The following is a 21,475-nucleotide window of genomic DNA, read 5'->3' as shown; positions in this document are numbered from 1 at the left end:
TGACTCCAGCATCTTCCCCAGGCTATAATTTCCTGCTTTCTCTCACCCTCTTTTCTTGGAAAATGGGATAACATTAGTTACCCTCCAAAGGGAACTGATCCAAGATTGTAGATTTAAGATTGTGAGAATGCTATTGCAAGGACAGTGTTTGAGGGAGGAGATCAAAACAAAAAAATTGTGTCGGTACCTAAAATGCTGAAAATGTGGAACTGGCCACCATGGAGATTTGTTGAGGAAAAAGTGTGGATGATTTAAGGGGAAATTAAATAAACACGTTAAACAGAAAGGATGAAAAGATTATTCTCTCAGACTTATATGTAGAGGAATGAGTGGAGACACTCGTGTAAATCAGCTGTGATAAATGGCCATTCTTTAGCTTGGGCACTCAATGTACGGATGCTATTAATGATAGTAAAGTACCACCAGGTGGCGCCCACAATGGCTGCCTCGCCAACAGTCTGTCTTGTCCCTTCCTTCTTTGTTGTTTTATAGTATGTGTTAAATGTATGTTTAGTGTTCTTTAGCTTGTTTTATGTGGGGGGTGGGGTGGTTGGGGGAAATTTTGTTTCCGTATCGTATCTCCGACGCACTGCAGCCTTACATCGTGGAGTTGATGGCCTCTGCTGGAGATTGACTTCAGGAGCTCCAACTGTGGGAGCCTGCAGACTTTAACATCGTGGAGCTGGCGATCCCTGTCGGGGATCGACCTCGGAGCTTTAACTGTGGGAGCCTGCGGACTTAACATCGTGGAGCTGGCGATCCCTGTCGGGGATCGACCTCGGAGCTTTAACTGTGGGAGCCTGCGGACTTAACATCGTGGAGATGGCGATCCCTGTCGGGGATCGACCTTGGAGCTCCAACTGTGGGAGCCTGCGGACTTTAACATCGTGGAGCTCGCAGTCCCTGGTTAGAGACCAACTTTGGGAGCTTCAAGCCGCAGGAGCTTCGCCTGCCCCGACGTGGGAGCTTCGATCGCCCTGACGCGGGAGCTTCGATCGCCCCGACGTGGGAGCTTCGATCGCCCCGACGCGGGAGCTTCGATCGCCCCGACGCGGGAGCTTCGATCACCCCGACGCGGGAGCTTCAATTGCCCCGATGCGGGCGCTTCGGTTGCCAGCGACGAGAGCTTCGATTGCCCCAACTGCAGATGGTTCAACTGCCCCGACCGCGGGAGAATAAGGAGGAAGAAGGTTAGACTTTATTGCCTTCCATCTCAGTGAGGAATGTGGGGAATCTGCTGTGGTGGATGTTTATAGTTAACTTTTATGTAAATTGTGTGTTTTGATGTTTTTTTTAATGTGGCTGTATGGTAATTCAGGTTTCACTGTACCTTGATTGGTACACGTGACAATAAACAGACCTTTGAACCTTTGAAATACAAATGGAACCAGGCAGCACAATGGTGCATGTGGTAGAGCTGCTGCCTCACAGTGCAGAGAGTGGGGCTCAATCTTGTCCTCGACGGCCTTCTGTATGGAGTTTGCACATTTTCCATGTGACCATGGGGGTTTCCTTCAGGTGGCCCGGTTTAGATCATCAGATCATAAGTGATAGGAGCAAAATTAGGCCATTCAGTCCATCAAGTCTACTCCACCATTCAATCATGGCTGATCTATCTCTCCCTCCTAATCCCATTCTCCTGCCTTCTCCCCAAAACCTCTGGCACGCGTACTAATCAAGAATTTCCCACATCTCCCACATCCCTAAAGAACTACAAGCCTGGAGGTTAATTGGCTACTAAATATTGCCCCTGGTGTGCAGACGAGTGATTGAATGTGTGTTTGGTGATGCAAAACCCGCTGAGGACACAGGAAGAATGTAAAATAGGATTCATGCAAGATTAGTGTAAATGGGTGATTCAGTGGTCAGCATGGACTCAGTGGGCCATTTTCCATGCTGTATCTCTCTATGACTCCATGATCAACAGGAGAATCTGTCCATGCACTGCACTTACAAATTGATTTCATACTGTCTTGCTCCTTACAGCTACACTATTTCCTTTAATGTTGCGCCACCCTCGTGGGAATGGATTCCATGCATTTCTTTGTGCGTTGGCACATATCCAACTTACCCTTTTCTCAATACATGCTGTGGTCAGTGCTCAGTTTGTTTTAACATTGACAGGCAGTTGGGTTTTCAAGCTCCTTCTCTCCTTCCCTCTAATGTGGCTCAGCCTTCAATTCAGGCGGACTTTACACAAGACTACACAGCCAGAATTCATCAAAGCCACTAATCCCAGGTTCACATCACAATATACTCTGGTGGTTAGGAAATTCCACATCAAGCCAAGAAGCCCATTACTTTACTTCAACCCCTCGATTAGTGAACGGCCGGCATAGAGTGAATGTGGAGAGGATGTTTTCTCTAGTGGGTGTCTAAGACCAAAGGCCATAGCCTCAGAATAAAAGAACAAACATATAGAAAGGAGATTTAGGAGGAATGTCTTTAGACAGAGGGTGGTAAATCTGTGGAAATCAATGTGGAGGCCAAGTCAATGGATATTTTTACGGCGAACATTGACGGATTCTTGATTAGTATGGAGTCAGAGGTTGTGGGGGCAAGGCAGGAGAATGGGGTTAGGAGGGAGAGATAGATCAGCCATGATTGAATGGCATAGACTTGATGGGCTAAATGGCCTCATTCTGCTCCTAGAACTTATGAACATACTTTGTGCTTACTCCTTTTTCTAAGCTACTAGAAGATGTATCACGTTTATCCAAAAGGCCAAGAGAACAAGAGTGTTCATTTATATGTACCAGATATGATCCTGAACAAAGAAAGTCATATGAAGATACAAGGAACTTCAGATGCTGGAATCTTGAGCAAAACGCAAAGTATTGAGGGACTCAGGGAGTCGAATTGCTGACTTACTGATGAAAGTTTGACTTGCTGCAGCTTCACAGGTAGATGTTCAATATTGTATTAAATTCAGCACATCCTCATTCTAACTAGAGTGATGGATTTGAAGCCGGACAGATATTACTTCACATATTTTACAAAGTAAAAATAAAATTCGCAGATGTTGGAAATCTAAAACAGAAACAGAAAATGCTGTCAGGAGGTCAGGCCACCCATGTGGGAAGAGAAACAGCATTAACGTTTCAGGTCAGATTCAGAGGTTTTACTGATAAAGAATGTCTCATTTAAAATACTTCAGGACGTAACGTTTCCAGTGAATCACTAGCGATTTTGTTATTTATGATGAGAGATGATAAATTTAAGTAATAAATGGTGTCCAAATTAAGCCTTCTCTTTCAGATACTGATGAAAAGCTCCCACGCTTATAATGGACCTTTCCTACACAAAGTTACTCATGCCTAATGCAACACTTTTCAAGTAAAGTTAATGTTACAAAGAAAGAAATGCAGCAACCAAACGATAAACTTACACAAACTGCAAATGTGCTTTAATAATGGTATTGGGGGTAGGGTACTGACATGGATAGAAAATTGGTTGACAGACAGAAAGCAAAGAGTGGGGATAAATGGGTCCCTTTCAGAATGGCAGGCAGTAACAAGTGGGGTACCGCATGGCTCGGTGCTGGGACCGCAGCTATTTACAATATACATTAATGACTTGGATAAAGGGATTAAAAGTACCATTAGCAAATTTGCAGATGATACAAAGCTGGGTGGTAGTGTAAACTGTGAGGAAGATGCTATGAGGTTGCAGGGTGACTTGGACAGATTGTGTGAGTGGGCGGATGCATGGCAGATGCAGTTTAATGTGGATAAGTGTGAGGTTATTCACTTTGGAAGTAAGAATAGAAAGGCAGATTATTATCTGAATGGTGTCAAGTTAGGAAAAGGGGACGTACAACGAGATCTGGGTGTCCTAGTGCATCAGTCACTGAAAGGAAGCATGCAGGTACAGCAAGCAGTGAAGAAAGCCAATGGAATGTTGGCCTTCATAACAAGAGGAGTTGAGTATAGGAGCAAAGAGGTCCTTCTGCAGTTGTACAGGGCCCTAGTGAGACCGCACCTGGAGTATTGTGTGCAGTTTTGGTCTCCAAATTTGAGGAAGGATATTCTTGTTATTGAGGGCGTGCAGAGTAGGTTTACTAGGTTAATTCTCGGAATGGCGGGACTGTCATATGTTGAAAGACTGGAGCGACTAGGCTTGTATACACTGGAATTTAGAAGGATGAGAGGGGATCTTATCGAAACATATTATTAAGGGGTTGGACACATTAGAGGCAGGAAACATGTTCTCAATGTTGGGGGAGTCCAGAACCAGGGAGCACAGTTTAAGAATAAGGGGTAGGCCATTTAGAACGGAGATGAGGAAAAACTTTTTCAGTCAGAGAGTTGTGAATCTGTGGAATTCTCTGCCTCAGAAGGCAGTGGAGGCCAATTCTCTGAATGCATTCAAGAGAGAGCTAGATATAGCTCTTAAGGATAGCGGAGTCAGCGGGTATGGGGAGCAGGCAGGAATGGGGTACTGATTGAGAATGATCAGCCATGATCACATTGAATGGCGGTGCTGGCTCGAAGGGCCAAATGGCCTCCTCCTGCACCTATTGTCTATTGTCTATTGACACCAACTGTGGTATGTAAAGCACAGCCAGCACTAACTGCACCTGACACGAGGTCTACGGCTCATACCAGCAGAACACCTCACATTAGAGGCATGCCTCACAACAAATGCGCTGCTGTTACTAAATACACCGCTGACGCAAGATGCACGACTGATATTAGATATACAGCTGATGCTAGCTCTATGGATGACACTAGCTATACAGCTGGCATTGCCTGAACAGATGATACGCGATGCACAGCTGATGCCAGCTGCACAGATGACACTGGAAGACAGATGACACGAGATGCACGGAACACACTGGATGCATGGCAGACGCCGGGTGCGGAGCAAACAGCAACTGCACAGGTAACATTAAAAGCAATGTTGATATTAACTGCATGGTGACTGAAGGCCAAGCTAGCACTAATTGCACAGTCGTCCCTAGAAACATGCACGACTCAGACTAGATTAACGGCTTTCGCTAAAGTCACAGTCAGCATCTGATGTGCGGCAGGCACTGGAACCACGGCTAACAGTTGGAACAAGAAAAACAGCTGAGGCTTCATATGTAGGGAGGAACTGCAGACGCTGGTTTAAACCGAAGACAGACGCAAACGGCTGGAGTAACTAACAGCGGGTCGGGCAGCATCTCTGGAGAAAAAGAGTAGGTGATGTTTCGGGTCGAGACCCTTCTTCAGACTGAGAAAAGGGGCTTCATGCATGGCTTACACTTCATCCACAGCTAATTCTACATGCAGAACAATCGTTAGATGCACAGCTAACACCGAAAGAAGAGGAACGGATGACACTAGACTGTTGTTAACAAAATCCTTGACCCCACCATCTCTCCATTTCCTATGCCTCTACTCTCACACCCTCCCCTCCAAGGGAGAAGAAGTCCCCCCCAGCCCTGCGTTCCCCAGGTCCTCATCACCCATCACATTCAACAGATATTTCTCCATGATTTCCACAACGGAGATACAAGGAGATTCCACCACCAGACGCCCCCCTTCTCTCCTTTCCGCATTTTTCAGCGACTATTCCCTTCACAACTCCCTGGTGCACTCTTCCGTTCCACTAACCATCCCCTTCTTTCAGCACTTTCCCTTGCAATGATAGGAAGGCGGAAGGATTCCTCCTAGAAAAGAGATGATGAGGAATTTCTTTAGTCAGAGGGTGGTGAATCAGTGGAATTCATTGCCACAGAGGGCTGCGGAGGCCAAGTCATTGGGTATTTTTAAGGCACAGATTGACAGATTCTTGATCAGTTAGGGTGTCAGGGGTTATGGGGGGAAGGCAGGAGATTGGGGTTGAGAGGGAAAGAGAGATCAGCCATGATTGACTGGCAGAGTAGACTTGATGGGCCAAATGACCTAATTCTGCTCCTTTCACCTTTGAACATTTGAACTTCTGCTACACTTGCCCTTTCACCATTTCACTTCATACCCTTCAGGGACCTAAACAGTCTTTCCAGGTGAAGCAGGGATTCACTTGCACTTCTTCCAATCTAGTGCACTGCATTCAGTGTTCACAATGTGATCTCCTTGGCACCGGGACAAACTAAACAACGACTTGATTATTGCTTTGCAATGCGCTTGCAGCTAGTCCGTAGAGATGACCCCGAGCTTCCTGGTGCCTGACATTTTATTTGTCCATCCCACTCCTACTCGCCCATTTTGCTCCACTTCCATGCTGACCTGTGGGCTCATGTATTGTTAGAATGAGGCACAATGCAAGATGGAGTCACAGCACCTTCTGTCCAGCACATTGTAGCCTTTTGGATTCAGTACTCAATTTTACATCTTCAGGTAACTTAACCCCTGTTGTTATCAGTCGCCGATGTGCGATACTGGCTCAGTATGGTTGCTTACTTTTTTTCTTTTTGTTTGCCTCTGGAGTGGAGGAAATGCCCAACCTGACCTGCCAGGCATGTTTTCCTGTTCTGCATTTTGCATCTCCTACATTCTTTAGTCTGTGGAAAGACACAAAATGCTCGAGTAGCTGAGCGGGTTAAGCAGCAACCCTGGAGAACATGGATAGGTGACGTTTCAGGTTGGGACCCTTCTTCAGACCTTGTTTCTATATTCCTTTGCCTGTGTTGTTTGGTTTATGCTCTCACTCTCCAACTGTTCTCATTCACTCATTGACCAGATAACCTTGTTTATTCAACTTCAATACATTCAAAACTCCGCTGCCCGTCTACTCACCCACTCCCCGATCCGTGACCATATCACCCCCGTCCTTTACAAACTCCACTGGCTCCCCATCCCCCAGAGAATCCAATACAAAATCCTCCTCATGATCTACAAAGCCCTCCATATCCTGGCCCCATCCTACCTGACCGACCTCCTCCACAGGCACACTCCCACCTGCACCCTCCGCTCTGCTGCTGCCAATCTCCTGTCCCCCCCCCATCCGGACCAAACTCAGATCCTGGGGGGACAGGGCTTTCTCCATCGCTGCTCCCACCCTATGGAACTCACTACCCCAAACCGTCAGAGACTCCTCCTCACTCACCATATTCAAAACATCACTGAAGTCTCACCTCTTCAGCACTGCCTTCAACCACTGAAGGTCACCTCACCTTCTGTCTCCTTTCTCTGTTCGTTTACTTATTTATCTATTTATTCACTTCTCTGTGTTCTAGAAATCCCTGTAAAGCGTCTTTGAGTGTTTGAAAAGTGCTATATAAATGTAATGCATTATTATTATTATTATTATTATAGTTTATCCCTTTTTACCTTTCAGAGACTCTCTCCTCCCCAACCCTCAACAGGCTTCTTTTATCTACGACCTGAAATATTAATTCTGCTTCTCTCCCCCGCAGATGCGGCCTGACCTGCTGAGTATTTCCAGTTTATGGCTGAAACTACGCATACAACTGACACTGAATGAATTACTACATGTCTGGCTAGTATTAGTTGCATAGCTAATACAAGATCAACCACCACCACTAAAGGTCGCAGTTTCTTCCCAGCTGTTATCAGGCAACTGAACCATCCTACCAACAACGAGAGAGCGGTCCTGGACTACTATCGACCTCATTGCAGACCCTCGGACTATCTCTATCTTTGATCGGACTTTACTGGCTTTATCGGGCACTAAACGGTAATCATATATCATATATATACAGCCGGAAACAGGCCTTTTCGGCCCACCAAGTCCGTGCCGCCCAGTGATCCCCGCACATTAACACTATCCTACACCCACTAGGGACAATTTTTACATTTACCCAGCCAATTAACCTACATACCTGTACGTCTTTGGAGTGTGGGAGGAAACCGAAGATCTCGGAGAAAACCCACGCAGGTCACGGGGAGAACGTACAAACTCCTTACAGTGCAGCGCCCGTAGTCAGGATCGAACCTGAGTCTCCGGCGCTGCAATCGCTGTAAAGCAGCAACTCTACCGCTGCGCCACCGTGCACCCCTTTATTCACGTTATTCCCTTTGTCATGTACCTGTACATTGTGAATGGCTTGAATGTAATCATGTATTGTCTTTCCACTGACTGGTTAACACGCAACAAAAGATTTTCACGGGACACATGACAATGAACTAAACTCAAACTCCAAAACAGGCAGTAGAAGTATATGATTGATTCTGGATGAACAAGATGAACAACCAGTGCTGGACCCACAGCTGATGCTAAATGCACAGTTAAGCCCTGAAAGCACTACTAATATTAAAATTCATAAGAAACATTAGCTTAAACACCTGTCACTGAAGCTACAGCTAGCACTGGTTGCATGGTTACCACTGGATGAACAGCGATCATTAAAAGTACAGCCAGCAGCAGTACACAGCTGCCCTAGAGAGCAAGGCTGACACTAGATGCATGCTTGAAACAAGATGGACAGCTGATATTAGATGCATGCTTGACTACATTAACAGCTGATGCAAGAATAATCACCGACACTAGATGCCTTGGGCCGACTCTTAATGCATTGCTGACACCAGAAGAACAGCTATCGCTAAACGCACAAGACAAATGGGCGGCAGTAGATGCTGACTGACGCTAAATGAAAGCAGATACTCAATGGGTGGCCAAAATTAAAGGTGGCACAAGATTCATGGTTGATACATGTCTGGCTAGTATGATTCATGGTTTACAAAAGGCAAATCATGTCTGACGAATCTTATAGAATTTTTCGAGGATGTAACTAGTAGAGTGGATAAGGGAGAACCGGTCGATGTGTTATATCTGGACTTCCAGAAGGCCTTTGACAAGGTCCCACATAGGAGATTGGTGTACAAACTTAAAGCACACGGTATTGAGGGTTCAGTGTTGAGGTGGATAGAAAATTGGTTGGCGGACAGGAAGCAAAGAGTAGGAATAAACGGGTCCTTTTCGGAATGGCAGGCAGCGACTAGTGGGGTACCGCAAGGCTCAGTGCTGGGACCCCAGTTATTTACAGTGTATATTAATGATTTGGACGAGGGAATTGAATGCAACATCTCTAAGTTTGCGGATGACACGAAGCTGGGTGGCAGTGTTAGCTGCGAGGAGGATGCTAGGAGGCTGCAGAGTGACTTGGATAGATTAGGCGAGTGGGCAAATGCATGGCAGATGCAATATAATGTGGATAAATGTGAGGTTATCCACTTTGGCGGCAAGAACAGGAAAGCAGAGTATTACCTGAATGGTGACCGATTGGGAGAAGGGGAGGTGCAACGTGACCTGGGTGTCATGGTGCACCAGTCATTGAAAGCAAGCATGCAGGTGCAGCAGGCAGTGAAGAAAGCGAATGGTATGTTGGCATTCATAGCAAGAGGATTTGAGTTTAGGAGCAGGGAGGTTCTGCTGCAGTTGTACAGGGCCTTGGTGAGACCGCACCTGGAGTATTTTGTGCAGTTTTGGTCTCCTAACCTGAGGAAAGACATTCTTGCCTTAGAGGGAGTACAGAGAAGGTTCACCAGATTGATCCCTGGGATGGCGGGACTTTCATATGAAGAAAGATTGGATAGACTGGGCTTGTACTCGCTGGAATTTAGAAGACTGAGGGGGGATCTTATAGAAACATATAAAATTCTTAAGGGGTTGGAGAGGCTAGATGCGGGAAGATTGTTCCCGATGTTGGGGGAGTCCAGAACCAGGGGTCACAGCTTAAGGATAAGGGGGAAGTCTTTTAGGACCGAGATGAGAAAACATTTCTTCACACAGAGAGTGGTGAATCTGTGGAATTCTCTGCCACAGAAGGTAGTTGAGGCCAGTTCATTGGCTATATTTAAGAGGGAGTTAGATGTGGCCCTTTTTGCTAAAGGGATCATGGGGTATGGAGAGAAGGCAGGTACAGGCTACTGAGCTGGATGATCAGCCATGATCATATTGAATGGCGGTGCAGGCTCGAAGGGCCGAATGGCCTACTCCTGCACCTATTTTCTATGTTTCTATGATACGAGGTCCATGCTGACAACAAATGGACAGCTGACACTGGGTCTGAAACGCAAGTCCTTCTACATTGCCACAACAGTGTGTGGCACGGTGGCGCAGCGGTAGAGTTGCTGCCTTACAGCTCCAGAGACCTGGGTTCAATCCAGACTATGGGTGCTGTCTGTATGGAGTTTGTACGTTCTCCCCATGACCGCATGGGTTTTCTCCAGGTGCTCCGGTTTCCTGCCACACTCCAAAGACATACAAGTTTGCAGGCTAATTGACTTGGTAAAATTGTAAATTGTCCCGAGTGTGTTAGTGTTAGTATGCGGGGATCGCTGGTTGGTGTGGACTCGGTGGGCCAAAGGTCCTGTTTCGGCGCTGTATCTCTAAACTAAACTAAAAATGTCATGTTCCAAAGCTTTGAAAACCAGCCACTTGTCCACTGTCAGGACTTTACCAACAAAGAATTGCACTGTACCTTGGAACACATTATAATAAAGAACCATTGAACCTTTCCTGTACCAACAATCCTTTGTCAGCTTTCTGCAATGACACACTGATGACTGAATAAAGAGTAAGCTTCTTTAAAACCACAAAGCCAGCAAAATGAGTTTCATTGAGAGAATGTAACTGGTCACCTGTTCCAAATTCTCATCAGAGATGGTTTGCCACAGGTAATAAAATACACTGGAGACTTTGCTGCAATAACTCACCTTCCAGTTAACAATCCATCTCATCATCGAACAAGAATTATTTTTACTCTCCTTTCCATCCATCAACTTCTTTTGCTGGAAACAGTTGATTTCATTCATAAACCATCAACTATTTCAAAAACAAGCCTTGAAGAAATGCCGTCATCAAAGTTTGCAACGAAATTAGGCAGAAAAAGGATTCGGCTTTATGCAATTAATGTAAGATATCTACTAATATTTTTTAAATGTACGATAATTGGGTAAGAACTGCAGCAGGCAATTGCTAGTGGCCAAACGCTACTACACTAATGACTAAAAATTACTTTTTACATCTTTCTGGATAGATGCTTAATCCACCCAGCCATTTAATAAAATCTTTGTTGATCTGATTTTACGATACCTGCTCAGCATTCCCCTGTTCTCCCATTAACCTTTCACCCCTTGCTTGTCAAGGCTCCATCCAACTCTGCTATAAAAGTCAAAAACTCTGCTTTCATTCCTCTTTAAGAAAAAGAGTTCAAAAACTTACAAGAGTTGTGAATCTGTGGAATTCTCTGCTTCAGAAGGCAGTGGAGGCCAATTCTCTGAATGCATTCAAGAAAGAGCTAGATAGAGCTCTTAAGGACAGCGGAGTCAGGGGGTATGGGGAGAAGGCAGGAACGGGGTACTGATTGAGAATGATCAGCCATGATCACATTGAATGGCGGTGCTGGCTCGAAGGGCCGAATGGTCTCCTCCTGCACCTATTGTCTATTGTCTATTGTCTATAACTCTCTGAGGGGTTCCAAATTTGCACAGGGGTGTGTGTGTGTGTGGGGGTGTACAGAATGAGCTGCCAGAGGAGGTAGTTGGGACAGTACAATAACAGCATTTACAAGACACATGGACAGGTTCATGGAGAGGAAAGGTTTAGAGGAACATGGGGCAAATGCTGGCAAATGGGACTAGCTTTGAAGGGGCACCTTGGTCGGCATGTGTTGCGCCGAAGGGCTTGTTTCTGTGCTGTATGAGTCTGACACTGTGAATAGATTGCACCTCATATTTGTTTGGGCAACTAAATATGGGAGAAGGATAGTCTGATCCTGCTTTTAGCTGGCATCCACTCATACAGACCTTCCACCATGAATGGCTGGACAATGATCGGGACTGGAATTTGTTACCACCCCCACCACTCCAACTAATGAAATCTGCCATCAATTTACCTTTGGCCTGGATAATACAGACCAACTTACCACAACACACCTACTCAAACATTCCAAAGGCTCTAACCTCCCACTTTTATTTTGGAAGGGTGTTATTTTCCTGTTTAGCAAAGGAAGGACAACTTTTTACCACCATTAACACTCTGCACCGCCCCGCACCACCTAAATGCTCAGGACCAAATATTCTCCTCATTTTCCTTCCATCAAGATCATAAAATTGTTACATCATGGTGGGCTCGGAACTCTTTGAGAATTAGGCGCAAGGGTAGAAAGGTAGGGCCTTTGTTGAGGACAGACCACTGAGCTAGAGATGTGGAGGTCAGGGGGAGATTGTGATAACATAGCAGGTGTTGGTGCTGAGGCCAGGCATGGGATCAGTGGAGGGTCGTGTGGTTGGGGGGGGGGGGGCTCAGGGGGATGGGGCGAAGTAAAGTTCAGGGAGGAGGGGGCCTCAGAGGAGAGTGTTTTCGAGGGTGGGAATGTTGAAGAGGAAAGGCGGTTGAGCCTAGTAGTGTTGGCATGAGGGGTTGCAGCCTTATGGAGGGTCAGCTTGGTGTAAGTCAGGAAGGAGAAGAAACACTGGCTGAAAGAGGGGATCCAACAGAGGATGACACATAAGGAAGAGTGAGGCTTGGAGCTGCGGGAGCAACAGAGAAATGGTCAGAAAGTACAGCTGCAGGGCAGAGAGGGTGGAGCTTTTGAGAGCAATTTCAGGCACCATATCTGAGGAAGGATATGCTGGCTCTGGAGAGGGTCCAGAGGAGGTTTACAAGAATGATCCCAGGGTTGAGCAGGTTAACCGATGATGAGCGTTTGTCGGCACTGGGCTTCTACTCGCTGGAGTTTAGAAGAATGAGGGGGGACCTCATTGAAATGTACAGAATAGTGAAAGGCTTGGATAGAGTGGAGGTGAAGACGATGTTTCCACTAGTGGGAGAGTCTAGGACTATGTTCCTTTAAGAAGGAGATGAGGAGGAATTTCTTTAGTCAGATGGTGGTGAACCTGTGGAATTCTTTGCCACAGAAGGCTGTAGAGGCCAAGTCAGTGGATATTTGTAAGGCTGCGATAGATAGATTCTTAGTACTGGTGTCAGAGGTTATGGAGAGAAGGCAGTAGAATGGGGTTGGGAGGGAGAGATAGATCAGCCATGATCGAATGGCGGAGTAGATGGTGGGCCGAATGGCCTAATTCTACTATTCCTTATGACTTTATGAGCTGAGGCCACTGTGGAAAAACTGAAGAGACAAATGGAATGTAGGTCCTTGATATCAGGCTGGGACTGATGTGGGAGGCCTGGAAACAGTAATATACATGACGGTGAAGGCCGGTGCTGGGGAAGGCATGCGGCTATGTGTTGCCTGTGTTGTGCGCATGTATTTTGTGTACGGTTGTGTAAATGCATATCTTCAGCTTAACAGTATCTTTGCAAAGAAACTCAATAAATATCATTGGAATTATGGCAGAATTAAGCAGCTATTAATATCTCAAGCAAGAAAAATGCCACAAAATCATAATTAATATATTACTAGCCTGAGGAAAAGTGTAAGCAGAATGTTTTTTCAAATGAGAATGAATTGATTGAAAGCGTGGATCCGGCAGAGAATAAAGAAAAGGAAAAGGCCATGACCATGCCATGACCATGGCTCATTCTTTAAAATAAAATGCATTCAGTCAGCGACATTCACTCTCACCAGTTGTTTTGCTGTTTCGTATTCAGAATCCAACATGAAGAACCATATTCTTTGTGTACAAGGTAATGATCAAAAGAAATGTGGAATGGAAAGAAAACAAGATAAACCACAAAGCAATGATAAGTAGTGTTAAATGTCTGTTTTAATAGTGTGCGTTTAGCTAGGAAAATGCAGAATTAATCTTGATATCAATGCAGTGTGCAGACTGTGGGGAAAGTTTTAGTTTAGCTTACAGATACAGCATGGAGACCGGCCCTATGGCCCACTAAGTCCACGCCGACCATTGATCATCCGTTCACACTAGTTCTATGTTATCACACTATCCCTACACATTAGGAGCAATTTACAGAGGTCAATTAAACTACAAATTCATGCGTTTTTGGGGATGTGGAAGCCGGAGCACCCGGAGGAAACCTACGATGATGTCAAAGTTTGCATGTTCTCCTGCCAAAGGGAGGAAATGCAAACTCCACACAGACAGCAGCCAAGGTCAGGATTGACTCCAGGTTTCTGGCACCATGAAGCAGCAGCTCTACCAACTGACCACTGTGCTGCTCTGGGGGAAAGTGATGCGTAGAACCCTTATTTGAATGAACTCAGGTTTTGTAAATAATCAAAAGCTGCCGAGACAGTATTTGTTAGGAAGAAAGTGAAATTTATGGAAGCAGCTTTAGTGACGGAGCAGATTTAGGATTTCCAGTTCAAATGATGACAATAAGGCCCTCTTGTGTTTGTGCAGATCACATATCATCCTCTTGGATATGCTGTTGTTTGCCAATGGAATGTTAATTTAATCTTATTAATTGAGCACAACTGTCAGTAGTTATGAAATGCGCAAAACAATTGACAATGCCAATACTGCACTGAGTGTTGTTGAAGCAGTCATTGTTTTCAGTTTGAAATTAATACTGTTAAAATTTGACAACCCAGTACATCCCCAATGGATAACTGCACATCCATAACTTCATAACTCTATCTGGTCCATTCTTTCTGTTGAGCAAATTATGTATTTGTTTTGGTATCAGAAAAAGCAAAAACGTGTTATTGATAATAAATAATAAACGAGGACCAATACCAACAAATGGTAAATAGCCCAAGGTTGTAGAAATAAAAACTCCTGGTCTCAAGGGTTATCCAGCTTGCACAAGTTACACATCGAGTCATGGAGTCATAGGGTCATACAGCGTGGAAACAGGCCCATCGGCCCATCTTTCCCACACCGTCCAACATGTCCCATCCACACTAGTCCCATCTGCCTGCATTTGGCCCATATCCCTCTGAACCTATCCTATCCATGTACCTCTCTAAATGTTTCTTAAACGTTGCGATAGTACCTGTGAGAGGATAGGTGAGTCCTACTGTGTTGCTCTCTGTGTACAAGTGAGAATGACAAAGTGAAGATACTACATGGAAATACTTCCATCACCAGTAAACTTCCACGTTACTCATCCTGGCACTATAGGTGTAGTTTTAGCTTTATTATTATTGTCAAGTGTACCAATGGTGAAAAGCGTTTGTTTGCATGCTATGCAATCAAATCAGATAATACTCTGTGCGAATACAATCAAGTCAAGCGCAAGTGCTTGGGTGAAGAGGAGGATACCAGAGAGCTGAATCTAGTTCTCAGCATTGTAGCCAAACACTTCCCGAGCAAAAGCCATTGTCCGCAATGAGGTAGGTTGGAGAATCAGGACTGTACTCTACCTTATGGAAGGACTTGCATCCTAATTTAGAATCTGACCAGTCCTTTGGTGTCACTGGATCAAGATATTGCTGCCTCACACACAGTGACAACATCTTTCACTTTTCCCGCCTCTTGAACGGAAGCTGGGGACTAGCAATATATCCAATCACTGCCAAAGAAACACGCGTGTTGAGGATAAAAATTGCCTTTGTTAAGAATAGGGGAAAATTTGGGGAAATAGGTGTGACCACCAATGCATGTTTCATGCAATGATTAATTTAGCTCCAAGATTAAGCTGTACAAGGCAAATTAATTGTCAGGGGATGTCCTGGTATGCACCACAGTGTCTACTAGGTTAGTGAGCAACATCTAGTGGCAGAACGAAGGTTCTTCACTCTATTCCACTCAACATTTCAGCAGAACGATTACGTGGATGCGTACTGTTCAAATGCTCCATCAGATCAAACTGTTGACAATTAAGGAATTAGATATTTTCATCCAGAGATTATCATGAACAATTTCAGATGAAGATGTCCTTGTGTTCAGCTTCATCAGAGAAAAATCCACAATTTAATTAGTTATTTCGTTTCAAACTCTAAAGGAGGCAAAGATGAAACCTTTTTTAACAATGTTGTGTGGCACACAGTGTCCATTTGCGGAAAACAAGCCCTGTTGTTGAATCCCAGAGCTATCAGCAGTGGAAATGATCAGACCGGGTGACTGTGAAGTCATTGGCAAAGGTTATCAGACTGGGTCCGTCTGTGACATCAGCAATGGGAGTTATCAAACAAAGTATCTCTCTGACATCAGCGCGATGCTATGGAAAGGGAGTTTCAATGATGTCAGAAGCATGATATTAATCAATGGATTTGCAAAACAACAAGCTGTTCAGGAACAGCTTCTTCCCATCAACCATCAGCCTATTGAACACCACAAACTCCAACTACATCCCAAACTACAAACTACCTTTAATTGCACTAGGGGCATTGTTTTTATCTTTGCACCACGTTGTTACTTTTGTTTTTATATATTGAACTTTGTTTTATTATTTATGATGCTATCAATTGAATACTGCAAGCAGGAATTTTATTGTTCCAACAATAAAATACTCTTGTCCTTTGATTCTTGAATCATTCTGTGTAAACAAGGCTGTTCCACTTCCTCCACACTTTTCTAACTCTCTCTTGCCGTAATGTTGCACACCAACCCCAAAATATTTATTATGGAAGGAGAGTTCTAATGGGTGACTTTTCAATCTATGGCGATGGCACCTCGGAACCAAGTTTGCCTAAATCTAAGTAATTGACCCGCTGTATACAAATGATACTGCTTATTCATAGGGTCAAAGACTGAGTTCATAGCTGATGCCAATTGTTTTATTGAAGCACACAAGAGGATGGCCCTCACACCCAACATCCGCAAGACAAAGTCTTCTAACAATCTCTCCCACTACATCACACAGCCCGCCAACCAGGAAGATTCGCGAGGAGACCCGAGAAAGATGGATCACTTCCCATTTCTCAGCAGACATTTTCCACCACATTCAGTGCATCAGAGCAACTTTTGGTTGATTTAGGCAAAAAGTATCTGTAGATCAAGACTTCATGCCCGGCATAAAACTCACTGTTGCTGGGGCAGTAATGTTCCCAGCTTCTTAAATGCCCCCAACATCTGGAACAACTACATAAAGCAGCTCAAGGTAGTGCAAAAATAGCACCAATGTTGATCTCTGCAAAATCCTCCACATTCCCTGAGGTATAAGCAAACCAATGTAAGTGACCTCTCCCAGGTCAACATCTCCATTTTCCAGACCCTACACACTCAGCTCCATTGGGAAGGCCACCTCGTTTGCATGCATGACTCCAAACTCCCCCAAAACAGACAGCCTACCCCAAGCTCTCTCATCGGAAGTGATAAACAAGCAGACATAGGAAAAGATTCCGGAAAGGACACAAACTGCTGGAGTAACTCAGCGGGTCAGGCAGCATCGCTGGAGAACATGGGTAGAAGATGATGTTTTGCGTCAGAACCCATCTTTAAACGCGAGATTCAAGAATAGACCTACTTCCTCCTTGAAGACATACAACATTCCCATGTACTCCTGGGAACCTCTGGCCCAATACCTCATAAACTGGTAAAGGAGCATTCAGGATGGTTTTGAGAATACTGAGGCCATGCATTGGGAGCAAATAGATGCCCTGCTGTCCACAGCAAAGGCACTAGAGCGCGCACCTCACGTGTAAAACACCCACCGACATCATCCCTGGCTGCCACCGTGATCTCATTCACCACATCAAGAATCCACAAACCCATCCCCCCACCCCCCAAAGAAATGTAGGGAATTGTCCTCAGAAGGCAGTGGAGGCCAATTCTCTGAATGCATTCAAGAGAGAGCTGTATAGAGCTCTTAATGATAGCAGAGTCAGGGGGTATGGGGAGAAGGCAGGAACGGGGTACTGATTGAGAATGATCAGCCATGATCACATTGAATGGCGGTGCTGGCTCGAAGGGCCGAATGGCCTCCTCCTGCACCTGTTGTCTATTGTCTACGGAGTCTCTGTGACTTCAGCAGTGGGAGTTATCAGACGTTGGCTATTGCTTTGACATCAGCAATGGCAGTTATAGAAACATAGAAAAACAGGTGCAGGAGTAGGTCATTAGGCCCTTCGTGCCAGCACCGCCATTCGATATGATCATCTAAAATCAGTACCCCGTTCCTGCTTTATCCCCATATTCCTCGGTCCCTTTAGCCCTAAGAGCTAAATCTAACTAATCTTTGGTGGAATTGCAGTGGTGTGAGCAGCCGGAATTAAGAGACTATGGATGGTTGTGATACCAGCAGGAGTTATCTGGCAGGTATCGCTATGATATCAGCAGAAGCAGTTATTGGACACATCCCCCAGAGTTAATGTGATTTTGTATACATCTCACGAAATGAGAAACGAAATTAGGCTGTGGTTTGACTCCTCCAAAAATAATGTTGGTTTTTTTTCTACCCCTGTTAATTCCACATAAATAACACGTTATATAAACACTCGGTTGGTGTTTCTCTCTTATGCGTTTAGTTAGACTTGTGATGCTTAAATAATCTGAACATAATTCATTGGAGACAACATATGGCAAGATTCGCAGGCGTGCACCTGAGTGTATAGACTCTATGCACACGCACATCTACCAGCTTGTGTGTATATATTGAATGTTGGTCCGAAAGCTCAGAACAAATGTCGCAAGGGGCTTACACACACACATGGTGCATAGATTCATACCGGTTGCTATTCACGGGCTTCATAAAACATTTACAAATCTAACCGTTAAGTATCGGTAGTGACAGCGAGCCGGTGATTTATTCTGCACCAGCCGCATTTATAATGATACTTCCAACCAACCAGCCGCCCCTCGCCGCCAAGCTGTGCACATCACACCGGGTCTGGTGGGTGGGGGGTTTTAAATGCTTTGTTACAGTCGGGGTCTCGCTCTCTCTTTCTCTAATGAAGAGTAGACAGCGCTCCGACCGGGGGGTGCCAGGGAATGAAAGGAGACTGAATCTCTCCCCCTCTCTCTCTCTCCCTCTCTCTCCCTCCCATCACCGTTCTCCATAGGCACCGAGTTCACTGAAGTGCGTCTGTCTTCTTTGACTGCGTTGCGAGTTCTCGAGCTTCTTCTCTCTCTGTGCCTGGCTTCTATTTCTCTCCAACAGTCGCTGACCCCCCAACCAACTCGCCAGCACAGCCTGAGGCTCTCTGCCGGGGAGGGTGGGGAGGAGGGAGGAGGGAGGAGGGGGGGGGGAGAGTTAGTCATTTTTCTCCCCTCTTTCTGTACGTATCCCCCCTCCCCTCCCTCCCCTCCACAAATAACCCAGAGAGCTGTTTGCAAAGCTCGCTCGCTCACTGCCCATCGTAATATTCAAAGCGGCCGTGTCACCACAGCCGCTGAATCAACCTATTTATTTGGCTCAAAGCTGCTATTCCACACGATCAAAGTATTGGGGGTGGAAAAACCCTCCACACGGATGTGTGTTTGTAACAAACCGGCGCTGCATCAGCAGCACAACAACAGCAACACGCTAAAGATTCGGCTCTTTCGGGTGAGATTCCGTGTGAAGGGAAACGACTGAGTGTGGATTTGATAAATGTATGCATCCGTGAATGTCCCCAGTCTGCACGGATTTGGTTGGAGAAAGAACAAGAGCGCGCTCGCCATAGCGAGCAGGTTTAGTGGCACATCGCGAATTACAGCTGGACAATTTCATCTCTGTCTGTCCCTGCCTCTGTAAAGTGTTGGCGGTGCAAGGCAAACAGTAGCTTACTGCCAGACACTAATCTCCCCCCGCAGTGAAATCCCCACAAACATTCCCCGCGAATTTCAACCCGTCCCGTGTTAAAGTGAAATCGCATAAAAATCGGCTCGTCGCCTGCAAATGAACAGCAGTGTATATATATATGTATATATATATATATATATATATATATATACACACACTGATATATATATATATATCGTAATATTCAAAGCGATATATATATATATATCAGTGTGTATATAAACACTGATATATATACACACACATTATATTCAGAAAGAAAAATGCACCTCGCAAATTGCGTTTTATTATTTTTTGCTATTGAATTGAAAGTAGATACACTTTTCCCACAGTTTCTCCACCCCCATCCTCCTCAAAAAGTGCCTCGAATGAACGGGAGCGCAGCGGTGTTGGGAGATAGATCACTGTGGGGTTTTAGTACAAGCAGATATTAGCACAGGAATATTAGGAGTCGGAGACTATTTTTTTTCCATTTCAATTAGAATTGCGAGAGTGATAACTATGAGTAATTAAGGAAGAGTGGGGGGGGGGGGGGAGAGATCGGTGTACTAATAATTAGGGTTGGAGAGGAAGGCAAAAGTATTGCGCCATATCAACAAATGGGCTCGGTGCGTTTTCTGAATCGGTGTGACATTGCAAAACCCTGCATCAAAAGAAACCTCTTCGGGCTTATGCTGTGCATATTTTCCACAAGGAAACTCATCCCTGGCTGAAAAATAAATAAATATATATATATATATATATATATATATATATATATACAAGAGTAGGACGAGCCTGGAGTTAAACAGGGGAAGAAATGACATAGCATTGAGCGGGTGAAAGTCACAAACAGTAACCAAATAATACACACCAAATAACATTAACCCATTCTTGTCAACTAGATCTTTAAAAGGTAAACTGGCCCGGACAATGGGAGAGAGACTTACCAGAGGCTTGGGATTCTCTGCCGATTAAATGTTGCCACCACAATAGGAAAACTAGTTTTCGCAGCATTAATCCAACAATCGCCATAATTGACCAAAACCTCGGAATCTGTTAACGTCCGGGACAATCCGCGTGCTTTCCCCCCGCTCTGTTCGACCTTTTCACAGCACTCGTTGTGGATGGGAAGTTGAATCTTTTTTAAAAAATCATGGACTCAATTTTTTTTTAAAAATCAGAAACTCGAAAGAGAGAACGTCGGTAGAAGAGAGAGAGAGAGAGAGAGAGAGCTAGAGAGAGAGCTAGAGAGCTTTCTTTACAACTATCGGAGCAAATCAGCTATCCGGAGTGTTTTATATCCTGGTCCATTGATCAGATGGTGGGGAGATAGAGGTTTGACGGGGGGGAGGGGAGGGAGACAGGGGACTCAGTCGCTTCTCTCACTTGTTACTGAGCTGTGGCCAGTGAGGTGGGATTGGGAGCTCCCATGTGTGTGTGTGTGTGTGTGTGTTTGAATCCATTGATCCAGTGGAGGTGTAGTAAGCAGAGTTAAAATCCAGGAGCTGGGATCATCTCTGGAACGGAGTGAATGAATGAAAAGCTGTCAGTCAGTAGGAGGCGGGCGGGAGGTTCTCCATCACCCAGCGAACATCTTCTGGTCGCGGCGGCGTGGACGCCAAAATTCTGAATTGTCGTTGTTTTAATGCAGGGAACATTTAGATCAGTCTGAAGAAGGGTCTCGACCCGAAACGTCACCCATTCCTTCTCTCCCGAGATGCTGCCTGACCTGCTGAGTTACTCCAGCATTTTGTGAATAAATACCTTCGATTTAAATAAGTCTCTTCCCTAATCAATCAGCGCATTGTTGGATTTCTTTGGTATTGTCTCATTATTGTCAAGTATATTGAGATACAATGGGGGAAAAAAAAACTTTGTCTAGCTCGCTACCCATGGCAAATCATTGCATGCATGGGGGCATCGGGTAGTTCAGAAGAGAAAATAAGCACAGTGCAGAATACATTGTTCAGAGAAAGTGCAGATGCAGAAACAAATGGCTGTAAAATGG

General features: G+C 45.1%; 1 protein-coding gene across 1 annotated transcript in view; it reads right to left on the bottom strand.

The window, feature by feature from the left end:
- Positions 1-20,797, bottom strand: part of dcc (DCC netrin 1 receptor) — a 1,038,091-nt gene extending 1,017,294 nt beyond the window's left edge. Inside the window, exon 1 of the mRNA XM_078421445.1 lies at positions 20,415-20,797. Within this exon, the coding sequence (XP_078277571.1) occupies positions 20,415-20,499 (85 nt within the window). The 5' untranslated portion in view covers positions 20,500-20,797. The remainder of the gene's footprint in view (positions 1-20,414) is intronic.
- Positions 20,798-21,475: the final 678 nt, after the last annotated feature.

Source organism: Rhinoraja longicauda, chromosome 1 (genome assembly GCF_053455715.1).
Source record: "Rhinoraja longicauda isolate Sanriku21f chromosome 1, sRhiLon1.1, whole genome shotgun sequence".
NCBI lineage: Eukaryota > Metazoa > Chordata > Chondrichthyes > Rajiformes > Arhynchobatidae > Rhinoraja > Rhinoraja longicauda.
This window is presented reverse-complemented; position numbering and strand designations above follow the sequence as displayed.